Genomic DNA, 24,662 nt, shown 5'->3' on the forward strand with positions numbered 1-24,662 from the left:
AAGCTCCACCTTTACTCCTCTTGTCATTGTGGTCAAATATATTAGTCTTTGTCTTGTCCATTGACCATCATGTGAGCAGCTGGAAAATTCAGTCTAGTTTGAAGGTGTTGAATTTGGAGCAAAGAAGCAGGGAAGCACGAAGTAAAGGCTGAGCTATGCCAAATTGCACAAGAAATGCAAATCAGCGGCAGCAGGGCTTATGGAGTGTTGAATTCAGTTAGGAAATTGTTGGGTCAAATCATTATCAGTATTTACAACAGTCATAGATTGGCCTCCCTGGATCTCAACATTATTGAAGCATTGTGGGATTATCTATGCTGAGAACAGAGAAATGACAAGAAAACTTGCCTCAAAGAGTTGAGACTGTTGTAGAATAAAGGTGGTCATACCAAATATTGTCCTTTAAGCTATTTAGAATTGTACAAACTATATTGATGCCTTATGTAATGATTGCACGTTTCAACAAATCACTGCACCTTTTCACCATTTTTGTTCTTTGTAGGTTGGCACTCTCTCAGACCATGGTCATGTACATCTGGCTTCCCTGTGGATAGTGATGCTAGTGTGCTTTTAACACTGTGTAGATTCCAGAAAATCCAAACAGTTTTTGTTCCTTAAAGTCACTAAAGATGCATGCTGTACAATTATTCCACGCCAACATTGTTATAAACACAGTAGGTGGGAACAGTATAAAGTAAACTCATCAAACCCTCCAAAGTTTGACCCAGGGCTCTAAGGAGATGAATTATTTATACAGACAAGTTCATTACAGCTGGCCGAATGTGGAAATTAAGATAACAGATGTAACTGACATTCAGTGGTTGTAATTACTAAGTAATTATTATCTAATGCAAATCATGAAAAGAACAAACAATTTGGTCTTGTCATGATTTATAACATAGCTATAAATGGTCATTTTTAATAAATACATTTTTTTTGTTGGTTTACATTTTCACGCTTTGACTGCAGTGTAGAAATGCAGCCTGAAGTATCCTGCTCTTAAAAGCTAGACATTATTACATGCATACCTCTCAGATAAAACATTCTGGGCACGATATGTGAGTCCTGGTCAGGGTCAGGGTTTATACAGTACAGTACATGATGGCTGAGCCTGTAAGACTGAACTCTTTACTGCAGTACACTGGGGCTGCTGCTAGATGGCAATCATGTGTAGCTCTAAGGATTCACGCTCTGATCAGCTCTCTCTTGAAAGCTGACTTTCCTGAGGCTGAAGGTATGCAACGGACTGTTTGTTTTGTTATTTGCCCACGCTAATACTGCAGCAATATATGACCAAGCTTGAAATTATGTATATGTGAATCTGTTGTACATGTGTTATGTGTTTAATGCTTTCTGCTTCACTAAAATGTTCATGTAAGTGGTTCCTATGCATAAAACCATTCTAGTGTACATTACCTTTAGGAGATCTTGCTGTATTACTAAGTAGGATAATCTTGCCTCTCTAGATATTAACTACATAGTGCTTTGATATTTAAATTATAGAGATGGAGCCGACTAACTAAAAGGAGATCTGGGAATCTGTGGTCAGTTGTTGTTGTTGTTCTTTTTCTTCTTCTTCTTCTCCTTCTGCAAAGTGAAAGTCGAAGAATCTTCCATGGGGATCATACACAGTTTCAGAGCACCTGGATTGAATTCACTTTTACATTGATTAAAATTCTATTCCAAAAGAATGCATTTAATTTTAATATGATTTGTTTTATTGTAATTAATTAAGTTGGACAGTTCAAACATTGACAATTCACATAAGTGTTTCCTAGCATCAAAAAAATGCCCAATCACAATGTAGGATGAGGATGTTAGGTTGCTCAGTGACACGCCCCATTCTTGTAAAATTATATTGTTACGATATGGAGAAACATCTTTGTGTTTTCCTTTAAAATACTGCTTAAAATGACTTAAAATATTTTTTTTAATCTTTTGTTGTTAACCAAAAAAACCCTGAATTTACTCACTACTTGAAAATACCATTATTATTTGCTTCTCCTTTTCCTTATATCTTCAGCTATTATCATCTTGCTCTACTGCACATCACACTTTAAATTCAGTAAACTTATATGGTAAACTTTGGGAAATGCCACCGTAAGTTAACGGCTGTTTTATGAGGTTCTACCCAAACTTCAGGGGAAATCTGTCTCACAGTCTTTGAGCTGTTTCACTCAGTTAGGCAGCAGAGTCAGAATTCCTGTTACATCTGTCATGCTGTAAAGGTCAGTGCAGTAACCAGAATGAAAGAACCAGTCTTTCAGGGTCCAAGCTTTGCTTCTGTTCTTGTATACATGACCTTGTCTGTCATTTTGTGTTTAGCTCAATGTAACAGTTCTCCCCTCACTCTCCTTTCCTTTGTGATTCTGCTCCATCCTCCATCTTCTCCTTTCCTGTCATTTTTTTTGTAATCGCAACCTTGTTGGCTCTTCTCCCTTTTCCCACCTCTCATCCTTTCCTCTCTCCCTTCCTCTTCCCTTTGTGCCTTTTCCTCATGCCGCTCTGTTCTTCCTTTGACTTTTTCTTCTTCCCTGGACGGAGAGCTCCACGAGAGACAGCAGAAATTGTATCTCTGCTCAGTTCGCCACAGGCCCTCTTCAATATTTAATCAAGAGTGCATTTGTTTGAAGAGAGCTCTGAATATGTGTGTGAGTGAGTGATAAAGAGAGCTGTCTATCCAGTGTGTGTAGACACTGCATTTGTATGCATGGAAGGTGGAGTAGAGATAGAAGTTGTATATTTTTGTGTGGTGACAGAGTTGGAATGAAAGGTTTTCTCCGGTCTTGGAGTAATTGGTTTACTATCTCTCCCTGCTCTCTCCCCCTCTTTCTTTTCCCCATCTCCTCCTTTACTCACCTTCCCCTCCCCCTATAATCCATTCTCCCCCTACTGCATCATCACATTATCATGTGCTGTGTAGTACAGTATATACACTACTGTGTGTGTTTTTCTAACACTATATAATCATTTGTATTTGATTTTGCTGCGTGTGCATATATGACCGCGTGCATGCATCAGTGGCTGGTCCCGGTGGTGTCCCCGAGGACGACAGAGAAGCATATTTCATCAGTCTTACCACGAGAAATCCCAAAGTCCTCTTTTCTTCTTTTTGCTTCCTCAGCACATTGAGCAAGCACAGAGTGTTTTCCTTATTTCCTTTTTTGTTGTTGTTTTTGTTTTGTTTTTTTACTTTTAGAGGAGAGCACGCTGATTAGCATGCTGTCACTGTGAAACGTACACTGTGGGATGCCACTCTGCAGGAATTTTTTTTTGTTTTTTGTTGTGGAAGGTTTTGATTTGATTGAGCGCAGGCTATTTCTTCCTATCAACTGTAATATCATCTTCTCGGAAACTGTAGTTTCAGAGCCTCTGTTTCAGTGTCCACAAAATGTCAGAAGGCAGCTATCTGAACAATGATCTAAACATGACTGATGGCTTTTCAGTAATTCTGTTTCGCTCGGCTTCTCAGCTTTTGGCTCATTGTGGCGCTCACAAGGCCCCTGATGAGGCGTTTCTTCTTCATTTCGAATCAGCGTTCTTTGTCCACGGAGAAGGGGATTTTACTAACAGATGTCGAAGCTGCTTTCCATTTTCGAGCTGTACTGTATGTTTATCTACAGACGGCAGCCTCTCCACAGAGTTCTCATGCAGCAGCCATGTGTTTTATCAAGCCTGTGTGAAAACGTGATATAGAGACTCCATCCTGTTCCTCAGTTTTCCTCAGGTCAAAGGTAACGCTTGATGCTAAAATTATTGCAGGCACAGCAGATTGAGTCGCATTAAACTTCTGAATTAAACTTCTGATGGTGAGCTCATACATGAACATTTTCTGCCAGAACTGACTGTCCATAAAGTCTGACATTAATTCACATTAGTTTTTTTTTGCCATGTATTATTCTCATTACTTTATAGTGGAAAATTTCATTTAAAAAGACGATGTTCGTTTTCATGTATCCATTAGGATACCCTGTAAAAGAAGTGTGATGGTAAGTGTACTCTATCTGAGCATTCAAAGTGCTTTCTGCTATGAGACACATTCGCCCATTCACACACGCATTCATACAGCTCTTTATTCTATGCCCTAAAGCACTTTCTAACAGTCACAGACACACTAACAGTCTGATGGATGAATGGTGAGGGGGAAATTTAGGATTTGGTATTTTGTCCAGGACATGTGGACCAGAGGAGCCAGGGGCCGACTCAATGGGCTTTAAGTGCTACGTAGAAATAATGTGTCCTTTTCCATCCTTTGGCCCTGACATTATCACAGTAGCATGGTGGATATCATATACATGTCTTGATTATTTCTAGCAGGGTACAGGCCTATTGTCGTTATTAGTGTTCCTTGCTATTCCTACTGTTAAACACCTGCACTTGGGTCTATTGGTTTTAATTGACATGCAGTCATAAAGTAAAAGAAATTGTGACCACCATGCAAAAGTGAAAAGGTCTGTGTGGAGTTTACAGTTCATCATCTGCAAGTACGACGAGTGATGGAGACAGTTGATATACAGCATGTCATGACTGTGCGTCTGTAGGTTTGACATGTGAAGGACTGAAATGCTCCAGCGGGCTTTTGATCAAAAATAAAAATAGTTTTGATGTCTTTTTTTCTTTTTTCTCTGTGTGTGCTATTCAGCTGCCAAACATTATACACTGTCCCATTACCTCTAACAGCCATGGTGGTGGTATAATCTGAGTCCCAGAAAGGGGCCAATTATCCCAGATTACACGTTCTATCAAGAAGCAGCCTCAACATCTGAGTTGTACAACTGAAGCCGCAGCACTCGAGCTGAACTCTGCTTGGCTTTATGTCGTGTGGAGCATCGGGCTCAGATCCTCTCCTATCTGCTGTATTAATAAATTCATTCTCTTTCATGTCATGTTCAGTTGAATTTTTTAATCAGGTCATTGAACATTAAACAACTTCCCGAGAAGGCTGCACTTTTTAAATACATATAGTGAATTTACTCTTTTCCCCCATGACTCATAAACCCACAAAGAATATCCAGAAAGAAATGCATGGTGTGTAGTGCAAGTAGCAAAAACACATCCTTCTTATTATGATGCAAGTGGACAGCAAACAATATTTTACTGCTGGAATTATGAATAAGAAAAGCTTTATTGCCCCATATAATACCAATGAATTTTAAAATGTGTTGAATACATTACAGAGGGTATTACAGCCTTGTTGCTTAGGCCACTGCGCTCATGTGCAGGCCAAGCCCCAGGCTTTGTTTCTCATGTGCATGCCACAGAGCCAAACATATTTTCTTCAGAGATTAATACGCCTTACAATTCATAGTCTATTACAGTACTAGAAGGTACTGTCACCTGCTTACTTATTTCCCAAGGGGTCACCACAGTGGATGGATCCGCATGACTGATTTGGCACAGGTTTTATGCCGGATGTCCTTCCTGATGCAACCATCCCCCAAGTTTGGGTTTGTGTCTCCTCCCAGTCGCGAACTGCCGATCTTTTCCTGATTGTAGATCATGTGTGTGTATTTATGTATGTATAAAAGAAAATAAATAAGCATAATAAAATGTTATAGAAACAAACAGAGCGAGAGATCTTTCATTCATTCCTTGGATCTGAAATCGTACTGTTCCAGCAGTTCCGGAAATGTGTCAAAATCCTGTTTAATCCAGAAGCAGGCCGGATATTTCTTTAATCTGGATTTTGGTAAGAGTCTGTGACCCTCAGAGCAGCAGCTAATGTTGCAACCTCCTGGGTTAGGTCATGGACTCAGTGTAGTGTTCACCCTCTTGATTGGTGGATTGTTGAGCCCATTATTGTTACAATGGCATCCGGTTGATATAGGTCTACTGGCTCATGCTCTTTGTTTTTGGAGCCAAATGACACACAAAAAACTAACAAACAAACTGTAAAGAACAGTGATTATCATGTTCACATTTGAACGTATAACTCATTGGTGCTCTCTCCTGGTAAAACTATGTAATAACAAGCAGTAACTCATCGGGATAATATGGGGTGAGAGTCGCTACAGCTCACAATGTTTGTCTATTAAGACCTCAACAGTAAAACAGCCTCTGCACATCCATAATGTGAATTTTCCAAAGTCACCAGATCTCAAGGATACTCTACTGTATTGAGATCTGGTGACTTCGGATGCCATTTGAGTACAATGAGTTCATTGTCATGTTCAAGATGATCTGAACTTTGTGGCATCACTTCAAAAGATGGGTACGCTGTGGTTATAAAGAGGTGGACATGGTCAGCAACAGTACTCAGTTAACACTGTGCCAGATGGGCGCAAGAAAATATCCCCCACACCATTACATCAGTATCACCAGCCTGAACCATTGACACAAAGCAGGACTGATCCATGCCTTCATGATGTTTACACCAAAATCTGATCCCACAATCTGAATGTTACAGCAGAAATCTGATCCGATTGACAATGTTTTTCCAGTCTTCTACTGTCCAGTTTATGTGAGCTCCTGTGAATTGTAGTCTCGGCTTCCTGTTTTTAGCTGACAGGATTGGCACCTGCTGTGCTCCTCTGGTGCTGTAGCCCATCTGCTTCAAGGTTCAACATGTTGTGCGTTCAGAGATGCTCTTTTGCATACCTTGGTTGTAACAAGAGATTATATGAGTTATTGTTGCCTTATCAGCTCAAAGCAGTCTGGCTATTCTCTGTTGACCTCTGGTATCAGAAAGACATCTTTTGCTGCTCACTGGCTATTTTTTCTTTTTCAGACTGTTCTCCGTAAACACTAGAGTTGGCTATGTGGGAAAATCCCAGCAGATCAGCAGTTTCTGAACACTCAGACCAGGCGGTCTAGCACTAACAACCATGCCACATTCAAAGTCACTTAAATCACCTTTCTTCCCCATTCTGATGTTTAGTTTGAAATTCAGCAGGTCACCTTGACCAGATCTATATGACTAAATGCACTAAAGTTGTTGACACGTGATTGATTTATTCATTGATTTATTTATTTTTTATAGATTTTCATCGACGAGGTACTGACGGATGTACCTAACAAAGTGGCTGGTGAATGGAAGTTTTTGGGCATTTCTTTAGTGCTTTCTTCTTGAAATTTTCCATCAAACTCTTTTTTTTTTGTTCATTTAACAGAAATATACACACCACTTATGCAATATCACTTCAAAGCCAAATGAAAAACTAACTGCTTAGATTTAGTCCAACAGAAACACAAGCTCCGCAGCTGGAACTCAGAAGACTTTACAAATCTTTTATTCTTTTAAAAGAATAAAACTTTAGTTTACTTTTATTGTTGATGACATACTTAATTCTCCTTGGCTTGGAGGAGACCAGTTTTAAAATGTTCTACCACTATTTATTCAGCTTCTCTTTGTTTAGTGTCTCTGTATCTAACTTAAAAATGCCTTGAAGATTTTCTATTGGATGTTTCTCCTGTAATTCTATTGGTTTGTTTAAATCACTCTTATACTGCACCGTTCCTCTCCTATCAGACTTCTGGAGACTATGGGATGCTATTATCACATGTCCATCTATAAATTGACATCTTTACCATCCATTTAGCGTCATATGATCAGACTCTATCTCTATGCTTTAAAGTCAGGGCCATGCAATCGCTGTGGCACCCAGATTTGTGCCATATATGCTGGAACCTGTCTGAGCTGGATAAATTAATCCTGGGCTCAATTGGATCAAAGATTGAGTTTACAATAGCTAACTTTCCATTTGATTTAGCAATGTTTTTTGTGTGGCACTTTCTGCCGAATAGTTTTTGATTGTTCACAAGAGAATTTATAATGCTTGTTATGTATTTTTCAAAAATTATAAGTGACATTATTAATGTGTTGCATGCTGTAATTAACGGTGATACACAAACACCATCTCGTTTTTCAGTCTAATAATTGCTATTATGGAGTTTTATGGTAGGGCGAACCACATAAGAGACATCATGAGGCAAAAACTTACAACAAAGCTACATGGTGTACCCCTCTCGCACAGAGGGGTACATTGGTGTGCAACTGCTGTTGCACACAGGCGTTTCTGAGAAAGGTTAAGCTGAAACGTTAGGTCAATAAAATATGGATTAAAATGAGGAAAATGCTCTCTTGAATGTCAGCTACCTCGAAAGGCACACCCACACAGGTTCGCTCTGTGGCGGCTCTTTGTTTACCTATGGAAATTTGAGCCAGGTAAAGTGGTGACGTAGCCCTACCGGGTGCCGTCTGCTTCTTCTTCTTCCCCCTCCCTTCCCCCAAACACTGCTGTCATTAGCTTTCAAGTTTTCAACTTCTAACAGAAATAAGCAGTGACACTATGGTGCCAGCTCCACCAGTCCCTGTGAATATTTCCCCCGGTGTAGACAGGCTGGTGGAGGATGAGAGGTGAAAGTGATGCAATGTTCGTTTGCACCTGTGACACCCCCTCCCGCGGACAACACAGACACACACAGACACACACACACGAACCTGGCAGCAGCCTACCGAAGAGTAGGACGCTCGAGCCATTGGGTGGAGCAGCGGCGTCGCGTGCTGCGGAATACATTGAGTAGGTCGTTAAGGCTGCGCGCGGTTCGGCTGCAGATGCAGGTCGCTGAGTGGGAGCGCGAGGCGGGGGGAAATGGCGAACAGGCGCGGGCGGCGGTGCACCTTTTGAGGATATAGTAGGCACCGGGAGCGCAGGCAGGCAGAGAGGCGGCTCGAGGACAGAGAGAAGTAGAGGAACCATGGAGGACTCGGAGCCCGCAGAGGACGGCTTACTTGCGGGCTTGCGGTGGAACAGGAGCGCAAGAGACCAAGCTCAGCTGAAACACAAAATCCGGGATCTGCCGGGACTACTGAAGCACGGGCTTCACCTGCGGAAGAAAAGCGTGAGTACTTCAAACCGACCGCTGTCTGACTGTCCGTCCTTCCGTGTTTGATGTCTGGTGAAAGGTGGACGGGTTTTATTTTTTTTAACAGTCCCGACATCTCGCCGTGAAGGCTCTGAAGCCGTTTCGTAAGCCTGTCACGACTCAGGTGTTTGTATTTTGCTGTGAACAGCGCTGTCGCAGAGGCACCCAGTGTGTGTACGTGTGTGCGCGCGCGTGCGTATGCACGCTACATCCATAATAACCAGAACTGCTGTTGGACACCATACCTTCACACTCTGGTAGTCAAGGCAACACCACCTCCACCATATTGACTAGATACACCTACTTACATACACTAAAAATTAGACACGTTTATATATATATATATATATATATATATATATATATACACACACATATATAAAGGAATGTGCGTAGGTTCACTGCTACATAACACAGTTATTTTGATTGCACAGTAATGTTCTGTAAGTGTAGTTTTTGTTTTTCAGTAGAGAAATAAAATAAATAATTATGACGAAATGACCATCACAAGTTCTGAGTCCACTGTGATGTATTCATATGATTTTTTCTGTTTAACTGTGTGCCTGCTCACCCAGAAATCAGAGATAACAGCGTCAGACAGAGAAAGCATTCATGGGAGGACATAAAAAGAAGTCTGGACTAGCACCTACTTGCATTTTTGTTTGTGTAAATAACTTTAACGATGTATTGGTTATCAAACTAATGTCAAACGATTAAACATCTGATTGAGTCAGGTCTGTTCTTTGACGAATAAGCTATCCTAATATTTATATATCAAATCAGAATTTCCATCTGATGTATCTTTGAATTGTTTTTTTTTTCCATGATTGGCCGGCTAAGCAGTAACTGTGACTTGATGTGCCCAACTGTGGCACTAACACACCTGACAAGCCAAATGGCTGCTCAAAGTGTCAGTTCTGCTCATCTTCATCATCAGTGGCACCCAGGAGGGGAAAAAGGGAAAAAAATATGTCTCTGAGTTCCCTCCTTAGAGATCAGAGACTTGTGTGCCACTCCTTCCAGTCCCACTGGAGAAAGACGTGTTAAAAATATGCAACATTTGTAGTTTAAAGCCACATAGGACCAAAGAGATAAACACTTTGTCATGTTCCATCTGGTCATTTTAACTGATGTTTGAATGACCCACTGATCGGGGCCACTCAGTCTCCTGTTACCTGTTTGTATGATCCCGTTTTCCAGTCAAAATAAATCAGCAGCTGTACACGACAACTGAAGTGAGTCCACTCAAGAATGTTATTATAAAACCACCAGAGAACGGCTGCATTAGAGGGTGGATTTACCTCCTTTTGTGAATTAACCATGCTTTTTGTGCAGTACCCATGAAGGCGAACATAATGGCAGGCTTGAGTAGATGAAGAATCTTTCATTCTCTTCTGATATCTTGGTGTGAGCATTCTATGTTTGTGCGGGTGAGTGTGATGAAGCATAGGTAAGTAGTGTAAAGGTATGGGTGTTTTGCACAGACTGGTCCTCACCAGGCTCTTTTCAGTCGCCTCTGCTTCACCTGGCATACCCACAATACACTTTATTTTTATGTGCACAAAAAAAAATCAAAAAGTTGTTGGATGGGAGGTTCCTGGGATTGTTTTGCATTGCACTGCACCAGCACCTGAGGCACTTGTCTAAAGATGCAACAACATATTTTGTGGCTCAGAGGTGGGTGATACATAGGAATAAGAATGATCTGACCACATACAGTAAAAAGAAAGCCCTTGCTGTCTTCGTTGATATAAATATATGCTTTTTCTTTAGTTCTGACTGTTTGCCCAACAAAAATCATGCTTAAGTAAACAATCTCCTTCCTGGGAACGCATCGGCTACTTTGCTGACTTAGTCTCTCGGAGTCACAGCCCATGTATTTCAGTGCTTTGGTGTAGCCTGTGGATATATATTTTACATATAAGAGTTGTGGTTTTATCTGAGATTTTTAAAGTTAGCTTAACTGAGAGTTTTAAGATTGCTTTGCAGAGAATGCAACTGCTCATCTGGATTCAACAAAAGCTTGTTAATTGGTGATTGGTCATTAACACTGGAGAGTTTTCTGGTACCCTCCCACAAGATGCACATGTCTTGAGATATTTTACTTTTTAATACGTGTATCTGAAGGCATTCACAAGTCCTCAGTATCCTGCGTGAGTGTTTTTTTTTTCACATTATCTGATTCTTTAATGTTTGGTGACAGCTCATAAAGTGAATTGAGCTTGTTGTCCTGTACGGAGGCATCTGTCGCCTAAAGTTGCAGCCTGCAGCAGCCTCACCTTGAAAAATCCTGTCCTGCATTGTAGTCTGTTGTGACTTGCTCTTGTATTCAATTATTACTCCTTTATTGGCTGCGATGTGACAGGTGCAGGGAGATTTGCTAACCCTTTAAGGGCAGTTGAAAAGTCAGTAACCACAGTGCATTGTAGTTTTTCAATAGAGTTTGGCGAGTGGCTAATTGCAATTTGGCAAGTCGATTGCCATTTAATTTTTGTCTTGGTCATGTTGAGTTTGTTTATCAAATGTAATAATCTGTGTTCTTTAGTAAAATATAATGAATGCTGCAATGATTTCTGCCTTTCACACAATCAAGCCTTCTGTAGTGTTTCAGGCATTCAACCCATGCTTAAAAGCAACATCGGTTCAAAAAGCATGGAACTAGACCAACAACTGCATGTGTGGTTCTGCACCCTGATCATTTAATAGCATGTATTGTCTCTGCTGACTTGTTCATGTAGAGTCTGCAGGCAGCGGCATCCGTTATCTGAAGCTACATTCACGTCCTTTGGCTTAACGTTTCTCCTGGTTTGAAACCAAAATAATCCCAATTAAGTGCTTCATATCCTTTTAACAACAGCCTCTTCCGTGATTGTATTTACTGAAAGTGGCATGTGGGGTGCTGGGACTCCCCCCGGCTCGCCCTCTGTGCGTGTTGAACATACCTAAAAGGCAATGCTGCCAACAGTAATAAGAAAAACTGTCAACTGTTAGTTTCCCTTGAGCCAGATTCTGTGTATTGATGTCAGTAATTTTGTACGGTAATATAGAATTTTCTGCCATAATTGAAGAGGTGCAGAGACTTTGCGTTACATTAGCAGGAGTGCTTTGTATTGCCTGATTCTTGCATTTCCATGTGTTTGCATTCTTAAAGACAGCCAAGGAATTATGCATGCTAACTCTTTACCCCCTTTGAAGGACTACTAGGAGTAACCCTTGAAGCTCTTTTCTGAACTGAGCGGTTTCTGTCATATTTCACGGAAACTTACAGAACAAAATGACTGAGTGTGCATGAGGAGTTAGTGAGCTTAGCCTCTGCCAATTTGAAGCTATGCTCGGAAAAACCCGTAAAATATTCTAATGGTCATCAAACCAAATTTGGGAGGTTGTTAGATGTTGTTTATGAGGAAAGAGTTAAAGATGGAGGAGGTGTTTTGAAAAAACAAATGTGGAGTGGCATATTTGGAGAAATAATCTTGTGCACTCTTGTGTTTGTTTTTTTTTTTTGCTTTGTTCTGTGGTTTTGTGGTTGCAGCTTTTAGCCTCGCTGCTAATGAGTTTATGATAGACTACATGCTGGAAATTATACTGCTGCCCCCACACAATACCAAGTTTTCATATCTAAATGGTACTTATAAAGGTGTGTTTTATAATACAATTGCTATAACAACAATTTGAAAAGTTAAGCCTTTGTGTTGATTCAAACTTGAACTTAAACATTCAACATTTTCTTCTGCAAACTGAAGTCAAATATACAGCATTCTGCTTTAGGCGGTAAGATGAGATTATGAAACCTTAAGCACTCTTAATGCGAGCTATCTGACTTTATGATCACTGTCTTAGAGGAAAGCTGGTGATATTTCTCAGAGGATGATCTCATTTCTGCTTTAATATGCACAAAAATAGTGGCTTGTGTTGTGTTCTATGTCTTCCAGCCATATTTCCCTTCCATAAGGCATCCTACCTTAATGTAAGTAAGATGAAAGACAACCGAGGAGTAGAGAGGCTCTTAATGGCCACAAACTGAGAAACATACTAATGTTATATCCAACGTTTATGTTTTTTGTTACCACTTTTGGAGCATTTGACATAGAATTGTTAGGTGCAATGAACATATGTGATGTTACGCAAGGGGTATTTACCCCAAATAATGATTATGTTGACAAAACAAAGTACAAAAAATTGCAGCCCTGCAGCTCTGTTAATTTCACACAATACTTTCTTAATTCAGCAAAGTAATAGCTTTAATTTTTTTTAAAAAATGTTAGAAAACAGCAGTCTACATCACCAGATGGTCTGGTAATGGTTTCAGAGGGCTACATCAAATCCAGCTAGTATTCAGTTCCAGACTTTGCAGCCTCATGCTAAAAACTGAGTGAATTAAATTTTCTTCCATAAATCTATGTTCAAAACACTTTTACTGCAAGGTGAAGTAGATTTTGATATAACTGTGTATTTTAAAGAGAAAATGTCTGACAGTCCTTTAGGTATTTTTATGCAGACTCCATGCAGGTTTTTTCTACATGTTCCACTGTGGAGAGGCTGCTCTGCCATAAAGCTCAGACTGATTGATGGAGTGCAGCAGTGATTGTTGCCCTTCTGGACGTTTCTCCTGTATCCACACATGATCTCTGGAGCTCAGCCATGCTCCATCAGGGTATTGGTCATCTCTCTTACGAAAGCCCTTCTCCCCCGATTGCTCAGTTTGACCGTGAAAGGGTTCTGGTGTATCCACGTTTCTTGTATTTAAGAATTAGGGATGCCCTCGGACAGATCTGCGCTTCAACTCCTTCTTGTGTCTGAGCAGTCAGTTCTTTAAACCTCACGCCAATGTGACGCCTTTCTAAATCCATTAAAAGTGTAGAAACATCTCAGAGATTATGCACAGATACAGGGAAAACCTAAGTTATAAGAGTGTAAATACTCGCAGGAAACCTTCAAAATAAGAAGAAATTGGAGATTTTTGATCAGGCAACTAACTCAAGACTGTTTTATTTTAGTATTTAGTATTTATTTATTTATTGTCATTGTCAAGAACAATGAAATTGCGTTTGGGGCTTCCATACAACCCAAAAAAAAAGAAGAAAATAATAAATACCCCTTAAAACCCAAGTGTACATATTTAACCCAGTGTGACTCCAATGCAATAAGACAATCCTTAGCAATAATGTTCGTAGAAATTCAGACAAAGACCTGAGAAACATGACAAAATACAACAATGCAACCCATTCAATATTATTGTACTGTGAGATATGATATCAGATATGATAGTTATCTATTTAAGAAAGAGGGGGGGGGGGGGCAGGAGGGGGAAGAGAATAAAGATATGATGCACCAATGCAGACCAGTTCATTGCTATTAAGAAGTTGGATATGGTTATTGTCCGTGAGAGGGGGGCAGAGAGTTCAGGAGCCTCACAGCCTGTGGATACATGTTCTTAGATGACAGAAACAAATAAAGACTAACTGAATGCGTTTAAGCCAAAGGTCATGTGCCTGCAGAAGGGCGTGGGCTGTTGGATAGGTTTCTTAACAGATTAACTGTGCCTTTGTGTGCTTGGGTATTTATATGTGTCTATTGAGCTATAGCTTCTTTGATGTCTTTATTTTGACTTGCTTGTATGACAGATGTGTTGAGGAGTCGACAGGAGCTTAGTGTGTGTGTGTGTGAGAGAGAGAGAGAGAGAGAGGAGGGTTTGCCAAGCATACTGTGCTACAGCTCTTCACTGTGCTCAGCAATCTAATCTGAGTAATCCATTTCTTGCAGATAATGACCTCGCTCTCTCTCCTCTCTCTTGCTGTATACACACTTTGAAGTCATCACACAGATAAGCGTGTCAGCATGTGCTCTCTCTTTATAGCTTTCATTCATCTTCTCTTCTCTTCTCTGTTATAGGATACAACATGGCAACATATTGTATGTGTGTGTGCTTGTTTGAAATACAAATTGAAGCACAGACAAAGAGACAAGAACATAGCAGGCAGTTTTCTTTTTGTGTGAAACAGTATGAATGAAACACCTCTGATGCTGGTATGTGTCTGAAGTATGTTTGTGAGAAGAGATGATGGTAGAAGAAACAAAGACTTCGTGAGAGATCTGTATTCACCAGATGAGGAGAAACAGAGATGGAGAGAGAAGATACAAGGACCAGGACAAAAGAAAGTCAGAACAAGATAGCTACAGAGACACAGAAACAATTTATTTTGTCTGTGCGCTTGGCTGGCTGGTGTGCTCTACCTAATCCCCAGTCCAAACAGTGCACAAATACAGGAAAGAAGCTCTGTTGCTTACTAATATAAAGGAATATGTCCACAATGACCTGACATATTTCAGAGCAAACAACGTTTTACTGAAAATAATGACAGAGCAGATCAAACGAATACTCAAACCTCACATTTTATTTTGAAGGGGAAAAACTGCTTTTGGACCAGAGATCAGTATATTTGCATAAGGGGAGATAAAAAATGGACAAACCGATTAATGTGTAGACCTTTAAAGTGGTTTGCCATCTACCACTTCTAACGCGTAATGTGTGGCCTAAACTCGAAAAATATTTCATGACACAACTGAGACCTCCACAGGCAGCTAACTTGGTTAGCAAGATGAAGTAAAAACTCACTCTTAGGGTAAATGGGATGCAAATTTTGCCAAGTTTCCTTTTTAATAAAGCTTATAGTTAGGGCTGAATCAGTTGACCCTGAATCCACCCGTAGTTATGCTCCAATAGGTCTCGGCTGCTGGGGGCTTCCCATGATACATCGAATGTTTTTTTTCTACACTCACTTCTTTTCATCACTATGTGTTTATACGACACATCACCCCCAACTGGTCGCAGCAGATTGCTGCCCCTTCTTAAAGCCTGGTTCTGCTGGAGTTTTCTTCCTGTTAAAAGGACGTTTTTCCTTCCCGCTCTTGCGAAGTGCTTCCTCATAGAGTTTGTCTGATTTCTAGATACCAAAAGCATTTTTGGATCAGGGTTAAGTGTTTATGTTTCTGCTGTCAAATTGTGCAGCTGAACTGTACGAGCGGCACGCTATAGCTGACTTCCTTCATTTTTCTGTTAGTTCTTTTTCAACCCCTGAGGTTATAATTAATTTTCTGAACCCTGTCACCTTTAGAGAGATGCAAACTATGTATTTCCCCTGGTATCGTTTTTGGTCTTAGGTAATCCAACCAGCTTCTGGCTTTAGTTTTAAACTTAATGCCATGAGTAGGAGTGGTATTGATCTTCCCATCAGACTCTCATTAAATAAGCAAAGAAGCATATATCTCAGAAAGTGAATCTATTTCTATAATGAAAAGTAAGCAAGTGTTTTGTAACTTGCATTAAAAAGAAGTGCAGTCATACACTGTAGCCCTGAGTGTGTCTGTATGTGTGTGCGAGCCTGTGACATCACAGACAGTATCATCGCTCAAATGAGGATCTCACACACACACATACGCAGCTCCACATCTCACTAATCACCACTCTATTTCATTTTCTTGCAACTCAAAGCCACAGCCAAGCATTTCTCTCCCTCTCTGTCTTGTTCCCTCTACCACTCGTTCACGATTATAATTAAAACGATCTCTCCGTCTCTCACTGCCTCATCTCTTTTCCTCTCCATCTGTCATACTCTCATACTTTCAGAGACTGATGTCAATTGTTCAGCCTTCCTCTTTTCTTCCTCGTCTTGCACATCATCACATTTGTATTTCTTCATCTAGATCTGTCTGCCACAGTTAGGTGCTTTTCATTTGATCAGGTAATGTTTCTGAATCACTCTGCTTTCATCTGGTGGTTTGGTATCGCCAGCCAGCGAGAAGCTAAGGGCAGCAACGACTGCCTGCAGTTGCTCAGTTCACTGCAGAGGTTTCTGCTGAGAGTCAAACCCACAACTCTGTCAGTGATCCTGCTTCACTGACTGAGCTCCCAGACCAGTTGCACTCATGTTGCAGAAGGTTCTTATCTGTCTCTTTTTAATGAATGATGGCAACGTGATTGTCATTCTAATACAACCCTGCAGTTTCTGTTTTATCTCGAGAGTACTACCAAAGCATTTTAAAAGCAAATACTAGTATGTGATATTTTCTTACCCCAGATCAACTGATAATGATGCTAAATTGTCCTATTTTTTTTAAACCACTAGAAGAAAAATTGTTATTGTTAAATTTGAAAGAAAATCTTTATAAATTGTGTCTGGCAGCAACTATAATATTTATATGGGATGTGTCTCTATTCAGTTTTACTAACAGTGGAGATTAGGAGAGGGGTACCACAGTTGAGTGAAACTGAGGGAAGTGAATGCAGAAGAGTGCAGTCAGATTTTAATCCACCATGCAATTTCCTGATGGAACAAAATGCAATAACTAGCCATATGAATTCTTCTCATCAAAACTGTTTAAGCTGGGTATTTTTGCATGACATGGTAATATAGTGACCACTTACAGGACCTTTGTGTACTGGAAAATAAGCTTTCAAAAATCCAACACAGACAGCAGGTTTTGCTTTAATGCTCTCCTGTATTTTTGCATTCATTTTGTCCTGTTACACAAGCACTGGATTTAACAGATGGCAACAGGTCATATAGGGTGACGAATTTGAAGTTTCTGGTTCAAATCATCTTAACTGTGTATGGAGGTGGTCAGGAGAGAGTTTGTGTCTACAGCCATCTGTAACAAGGGAGCTCTGCCATAGTTTAGAGCTGTGTTTTAGCCAGTGGTGGTGGGGATCGTGTCAAAATAGTTTGAGGTATGAAAGCAGAAAAGTGCCGTAAGGTTTTGCATACCTGGATAGAAAAGCACACAGTGCAACACAGAAATCAAAATCAGTTGTGGATTGGCCTCTCCGGAGCCTGAACCTCAACACTGCAGAAGCAGTGTGGGATCATGTTGACAGAGAACAGAACAAAGGGCAGAAAAAATCCAGAGAGCAGCTTTGAATGTCTTTCTACTGAGCTATCCCTGAAGACTCAGGCTGTATTGAAGGATAAAGGTGGCCATACCAAATATTGATTTTTCAAGCTTGTTAGAACTGTAGTGTACTGTATTTCTCTGTATGCACACGTTTTGATAAATCACTGCATCTATTTCTGTCATGTATTTTTATCTAGCAAAATGTAAAGAAATGAGGGTAACTGAAGACTACACAGTACTTTACATAGTGCCCCTTCAGAGCAATAGTCACCTCGAGTTGCTTTTACACTATGACAAAGTCATGACTTAGTGGGACTTGAGTATAATGAAGGCATCATTCACATTATTAGTAACACCTTTGCTCTATATGAAGTGGCAAATACCTAATTTCTTCTGTCTGAGCTGAGTTATTTGAGATAAAAACGAATAAGACAGCCACTTCACCTGGCAGGTAGAAGCTTGTTTAAGCTAAAGTCTCTTACCACACCTTGTTTAGAGAGAGGTGATTTTTCTATAACTGAAGAGTTAACTTCGAAAAACCCCGGGCTACACCAGTGATGATTTAGGTGTGGCATTATAAAGTGGAGTTAATGTTTATGAAAATGGTCATCCTGTCCTTAGTATCTGTGCTTGAATGAGAAATATTTGTAGAGATTTTTCATTTTGACTTTATTTATTTTCTGCTGGTCACTGTTAACAAAGGTTTTTTGTTCTCTCAAGTGTTGAACAAGCTTTGTCAAAGACTGGGGGAGGTGAATAGTAACAGGTTATGGATAAAGTAACACGTTTTTTTTACAATCATTGTAGCGAGGTGCTTTTGCAAAACTAATATTAAGTACTGGCTACATATCTGCAGTAAAGACTGCATTAGAGCAAATGTTTTCATAGTTGGTTTAGTCAGGTTGTACTACAAATGGGAGTTTACTGTTATACAGTAAAATGTAAAGCATATAGTAAAGCATTTTTTTGGATTAAGGTGGTAAATTACAGTTTTTTTAAATTATTATTCTACTGGTTGAATGTTATGCTTGATTAATTCCTGACTTCTCAAAGATGTCCAGTATGGGTATAAAACATTTTAGCTTGGGTTTTTTTTGTAGCTTATTACAGGTGGTTTAATAAATTTATTAAATTAACCTCTGTACCTCATATACAAAGGGGTCTTTATTCTTTGAAAAGGAACATAAAAAATTACCAGTTGTTGTATTTTTAAACCATAAGGAGTCATTAACTGTTAAGACCCACTCAAATGGGGCTCTTAGGAAGCAAGACAAGGAGTTAGGAAATGACATCATACTGTACACACTAGAGTGGAACAGAAACTGTGGTCTCTATGAAGTTCGTTTGCGGTCTACTTGATCTAACAATTACTATCAAGTTTAATCTATTTTAGGGCTAGTGTGTCAACACGGTCTCAACACTGTTATCTTCCTTCCCTGGCGCCATAATAATCCATAAAGATTAACAGCTTATTTTCTGATTGGGGAAGTAGAGGTGCAGTAGATACACCTAAGGCAAATGCTGTAAAATGGTGTCATGATGGTGGTAAGAAGAAAGGATTTATTGTAGTGTCATTGTTACGATGTGATAAGTGAGCTGGCAGTTGGAATTATATTGCTCAGGATTTGAACTGCTGTAGTTTTCCGGGTTTAATGTCAGAGAGAAAACGCTTCTGTTTAAATAAGCAGATTGTGATATTTTTATTAGATAAATTAATAGCCATGTTCTTGAGGTTTATTAGGTTTATTGCAGTAACAGGTGTTAGCATGAAAGCACCCAATCGACTGGAAAGTAAGCTTAAACAAAACCTAGTCGTTTGGGAATGGTAAAACTGGCCTCACCTCACTCATGTTTGTTTAGTGTATTTACTCTGTGTGTGTCATTTTGTGTGTTTTGGCTCTGATGGCTTGTGTTTTGTGTTTCAACAGCAATCACCTGACACTATCCCCGGACCAAGCACTGGACCTGCTGTACATAAGGTAAGGGAACACTCGCACACATGAAAGTGATGTCATACTTTTAGTTTTGCTGTCAAGCAAAAGTGTGTTTGTTTAATCCCAACACAAATTACATCAGTGGGGATATTACCTGAGGGTTTTTCCAGGCTAATTTCACCAACTACACAGACGCGTGCACACACACTACACACACAGCGTTAATTTGAAATTCAAATATGTGTGTGTACAGCACTCTGAAGACCTCAAAGATTAAATATCACACAGGAGAAGTTTTCCTTTCAACACCGGGGAAAAAAGAGCCAAAGAAAGAAAAAGTAAAGCAAAGAAATCAACATCTGAGGAGGAGCTTTGGTGTATTCAAAAGCAAATCTGTTACTTGTGCCAAAAAATGTTTGTACCTGCCAGGTTGTTTTGCCCCTCAGTACTTTGTATTTTTTATTGGCTGTATGTCATTATATACTTAATGAAGTCTCCATACACAACATCTGATGTAGTGCCTAAAGCATTACAACTCTGAAAACCTTTCCATGAACACCTATGCAAGGAGATCTTTGAAAGAAGAAGCTGCAGTCTTTGCTAGGCCATTTTAAATCTTGCTATGAAGTTTGTCTAACAAACAGGAGGTGAAAACTAACTGAATCTGGTAACTGAAAGCTAGACTAATCAATAAACCTGGCGGGTTAGTTTAGATGATGATTATTAGTCAGACAGTTAAGACTGATCTCCACCTTACAACTTTGGGCCTCGTGAGTATGGATGAACTGAGGCTATTCGTTTCGCAGGCTTTGATGACATTACTTTGCCCGCCCCCAATAATGATCAGAAATTCTGCTTCGAGTTTAGAAATTTTAAATTCTTCCTTTATAGTTTGATGAACAACCACAAGCTAGTACCTTAAAGTTAAAGGGGTCCTGTTGTGTTTTTGCTTTTTGTTTGTTTGTTTTTTTTTTTCAAAAATCTACTATCACGGTAGTAAATGTTCATATTAAACATAACCAAAGTTTCAGTTAATTAGGAAATTAACTCAGACTTCAAACCACTTTAAATGTTCCTTTTCCAATACTTTTTACCTCGTCTGGTCAAAGGACAAATGAACTACTCCTGTAGTATTATTTAGAATGTAAGCAAACTTTCACACAGTGGTCACCTAATGGGTCCTCAGTTTCACAGTATTACTTTCATGCACACTACTTTCCATTTCATCAAATTCTTGCTCCTGATGTACTGAACAATATTCAGTTCAAACTATTGATGGCAGGTCTTGATGTTAACAAGTTTTGCATAAAATGATAATAAATAACTTACTGAAACACCAAATGATGTAATAACTTGTTGAAATGTTGCTTTTCCACGTTGTTATGGAGAGTGTTGTCCTATTGGTTGGGTCGCACATTAGTAAGGCACGGTTGTTGCCTGTAATATGGTAATATGGTCAATGCTACGGCATGCTGATGCATTTACATATTTCCATTCTTTATTTGGCGTGGTTACCATTGACCATGGACTCATAATACTCCTGAACCTTCATTTAGTGGTTAACTAAATTCAGTTGTCTTGGATATAACAGTGTGCTACACTTCACGCACAAGAATAACCTGTAACTTTGATGGAGCCTTTGTGAGCCTGATGAACTTGTCTAACACTGATGTTCTGGTTTTCTGCTCTTACCTTTGCATGATAATATGATGACAATTATTAAAGTTGCTGTTTACACCCAGGTCTGTCCAGGCACAGCATTAAACCTTGGTTATGAAACGTTAAAATGTCATTGTTCTGTCCTAGTGGATTGTCTTTGTGAAAATTGGTTACTTTTACAAAATTTGTGAGTTCTAGCCAAAAAGAGTCAAAGTGATCCTGATTTTTTAACCATCAAAACTTATAAAAATTCTCTTTGAGTCAAAGTGAAGAAATCCTCTCACGGTGTTCATGCTTCTTCTCATCTTTTTATAATGCCATTATATGCATTATATATATAGGACTCTTCAGGTACCATGTGTACTGCCTAGTGACTTATCTATTATGAAAAACCTGTGTACACAGCAGCCACAAAGCTGCACTACATAAAAAAGATGGGATAGGGACATAAAGAGAGTCTCTAATGTTGTAACATAATGTGAGTGGAGCCTCATCAGCTTCTAAGTGAGCCTCACTCTGCTGAATGTAACAGGGGAATATGAATAGAACAGAACAAACAGCCCATGTAACCAGCTTAATTGAAATACGGTCTTATTTACGGTAGCATCAATAGCAGGATTATTGCTGAGCGTGTAGACGGTCAATGTTCAGTTCCTGAGGGGGAAAGAAATCGAGCTGTCCTTGTGAGCCAGTCAATGACAGCTGCATGTAGCCACATTAGCTTGTTATACTTAAAAATTCATGTTTAAACCAATACTGAGAGTTTTGGCATTTAGTCCTTTTTTAGTTTTTAAGTTCGCAGGTTTTAACATTATAACACTATTTTTATGTTATTGTTTCTATATCAGTCTTGTTCCCAGAGTTTTCCATGTGCTGGTCGGGCTGTGAGGAATGCTTTCTTGTCACATGGACCGTACCCAGCAAAGGACAAGATACACCTGGCCAGAATCATACGGTACACTTGTCTCTGTCTATTTGCGTGTCTTTGTGCAGACCTGAATCGATGAGTCCAGTGAAGCATATACACTGACTCACAGTCACTCTTGTGCTCCATCCTTATTGGTCGCTCAACTTGTTTTTGCTCTGTGACGAACTAAGCAGGATGTAGATGTTTTGCAGTGAAGCACAAGGTAGTCTGGGAATACATGTACTACAATGGGGCATGTAACGTTACACTGAAATGTATGTAAAATCAGTCCAAACATCTTGGGGAAATAATAAATAGATACTCTTAACAATCATTGCACGTACAGTCAGACAAACGCATTTAGAAGCACACATGGACGAGGAGTTTATTTGAGGGAATGCAGATGGGAATAGTTCAGTGTTTTGGAGGAAAAGGCTTACAGAGAACTAATGAATAATCAATGGGTATTGACTAAATAAGAATGACAAACTGTGTGCCAAGGGAAGAATAGCATATGAGTGTGTGTGTGTGTATGTATTATGCATGCTAACACTGTGTAGCCATATTTGTGTGCTGAAAATCTTCATTTGTGTATTTTAACAGGCGTAGCTATGTGGGAGTGGAGCTGGTGCAGTGGCTGTGTGAGCAATGTGTGTATGTGCGCTGTCGGACTACCGCTGTGCGTGTCTGGCAGGTGCTGCTGGAGCTGGGAGTCCTGCTGTCTGGTAAAAACACATACACGCACAAACACCGACCATGCCTGCGGAGTGTACTGCATTTTAACATTCACAGTCACCTTCAACAACAATCTACACATCTTTAGAGATACCAGTTCCAAACAAAACAAAGTAATATAAAAAGCTTCATTTTCTGATTCAACCTGATTTTAAATTAAGATCTTGTCAAATGAACTATCAGAATTAGCTCTCTGAGATAAAACTTCCAACAATTAAATTACACTGAAGCCCCCAATAACCCGAATAATCTCAATAATTATTCTCCCCAAAACATCTCCCTGTTAACAACACCCTGCTAAGCACTGACACATCTACGAGTCTGTTAATCTAATATCAGACTGCTCCATTCATACCCCGCTGTGCCTGGGTGTAAGTGGACTAGTAACGGGGTAATATAAACATTTGTTTGCATTCTTCATCTTTGTAAATTCATCTTTTAAAGGCAGTAAATGTTTCTTCAGAGGATGAACAGTTGTGTTCAGGTGCAGTTCATCAGTCTGGCTAATCCACAGTTACTCATAAAAGGACTTCGACTCTGTCTGCTGTGTCTCTGCTCGTTAACTACAACTTAGAAGTGCTCATTCGTTTTTGTCAGTACTAATTCGATATGAGGAAAAATTCCCACACTGTGCACCTCTGCTAAAATTCCACCTACACCATGTGTGCCTTGAGTCCCTGAATCCAAGATATCTGGAATTGAATGAGTTTGTGATATTGACTTGAAAATCAAAATAATGTCTCCAAATTTCTTCAAATGTTTTATGGATCTGTGGTGATATGATGTTCAGTTTTGTTTTAACTCGCAGTCGTAAATAATCCTGCCAGGAATTCTTTGATTCAGATGTGGATTGACTAAACTGCCTCGAGCCACATCTCTGGTTACATTTTCATGCAAATCTATACAAAACTTTATGAGCAATCATGCTAACAAACAAACGAACAGACAAACCAGGCCAATCACACCTCCTCCTCTTTGGCGGAGGTAACAACTCACATGAAGGCGTTGACTCACATCAGTACTTGTCTAGACTTCACTCCGTGTGGATTTCACCCACACAGAATACATTTACAGTGGGCACAGTTGTTGTTTAAATAGCTGTTAAACATAAAAATCAAATCAGCGTGGCTTAAATAATTTGCTTCCTGGTGGTTGTTTTAAGAGTGTGACAGCCTTTTTTGTTTGTTTGATGCTTTCTTCTAGAAGGCTTTACCGCTGTAGATATTATAATATATACACTTGCTGGCCACATTATTAGGGATCACTTACTATTACCAGGACACCTATTTGCCTACAGAACTGCCTTAATTCCTCATGGTACATATTCATCAAGGTGCCGGAAACATTCCCCAGAGATTTTGGTCCAAGTTGACATGACAGCATCACAGTTGCTGCACATTTGTCGGTTGCACATACACAATCCAAATTTCCCGTTCCACCACATCCCAAAGGTGCTCTATTGGACTGAGATCTGGTGGACATGATCAGAAACAAAACGTGAGTAGACTCTGGTGTTCAACGATGCTCAGTTGGAACTAAGGAACCCAAGCTTCAAATGCTCCAAAACCTCCACCAGCAGCTTGATCTGTTGACACAAGCCTGGATGGAGTCATGTTTTTCTTTTCAATGTTGTAGCACAAATTGAGACTCGTCAGACCCACATCTTCTAT

At 39.7% G+C, this 24,662-nt stretch overlaps 1 protein-coding gene across 2 annotated transcripts in view; it reads left to right on the plus strand.

The window, feature by feature from the left end:
* Positions 1–8,697: 8,697 nt before the first annotated feature.
* The window catches only part of rapgef5a (Rap guanine nucleotide exchange factor (GEF) 5a), a 46,156-nt gene continuing 30,191 nt past the window's right edge, over positions 8,698–24,662 (plus strand). For both annotated transcript variants that reach the window (XM_085345888.1, XM_085345887.1), the window contains exons 1-4: positions 8,698–8,841; positions 19,686–19,736; positions 22,199–22,305; positions 22,861–22,982. In XM_085345888.1, the coding sequence (XP_085202014.1) occupies positions 8,698–8,841; positions 19,686–19,736; positions 22,199–22,305; positions 22,861–22,982 (424 nt within the window). The remainder of the gene's footprint in view (positions 8,842–19,685; positions 19,737–22,198; positions 22,306–22,860; positions 22,983–24,662) is intronic.

Source organism: Diplotaxodon limnothrissa, linkage group LG22 (genome assembly GCF_057381915.1).
Source record: "Diplotaxodon limnothrissa isolate DT_005_m linkage group LG22, D_limnothrissa_male_GT1.1, whole genome shotgun sequence".
In the NCBI taxonomy this organism is placed as follows: Eukaryota; Metazoa; Chordata; class Actinopteri; order Cichliformes; family Cichlidae; genus Diplotaxodon; species Diplotaxodon limnothrissa.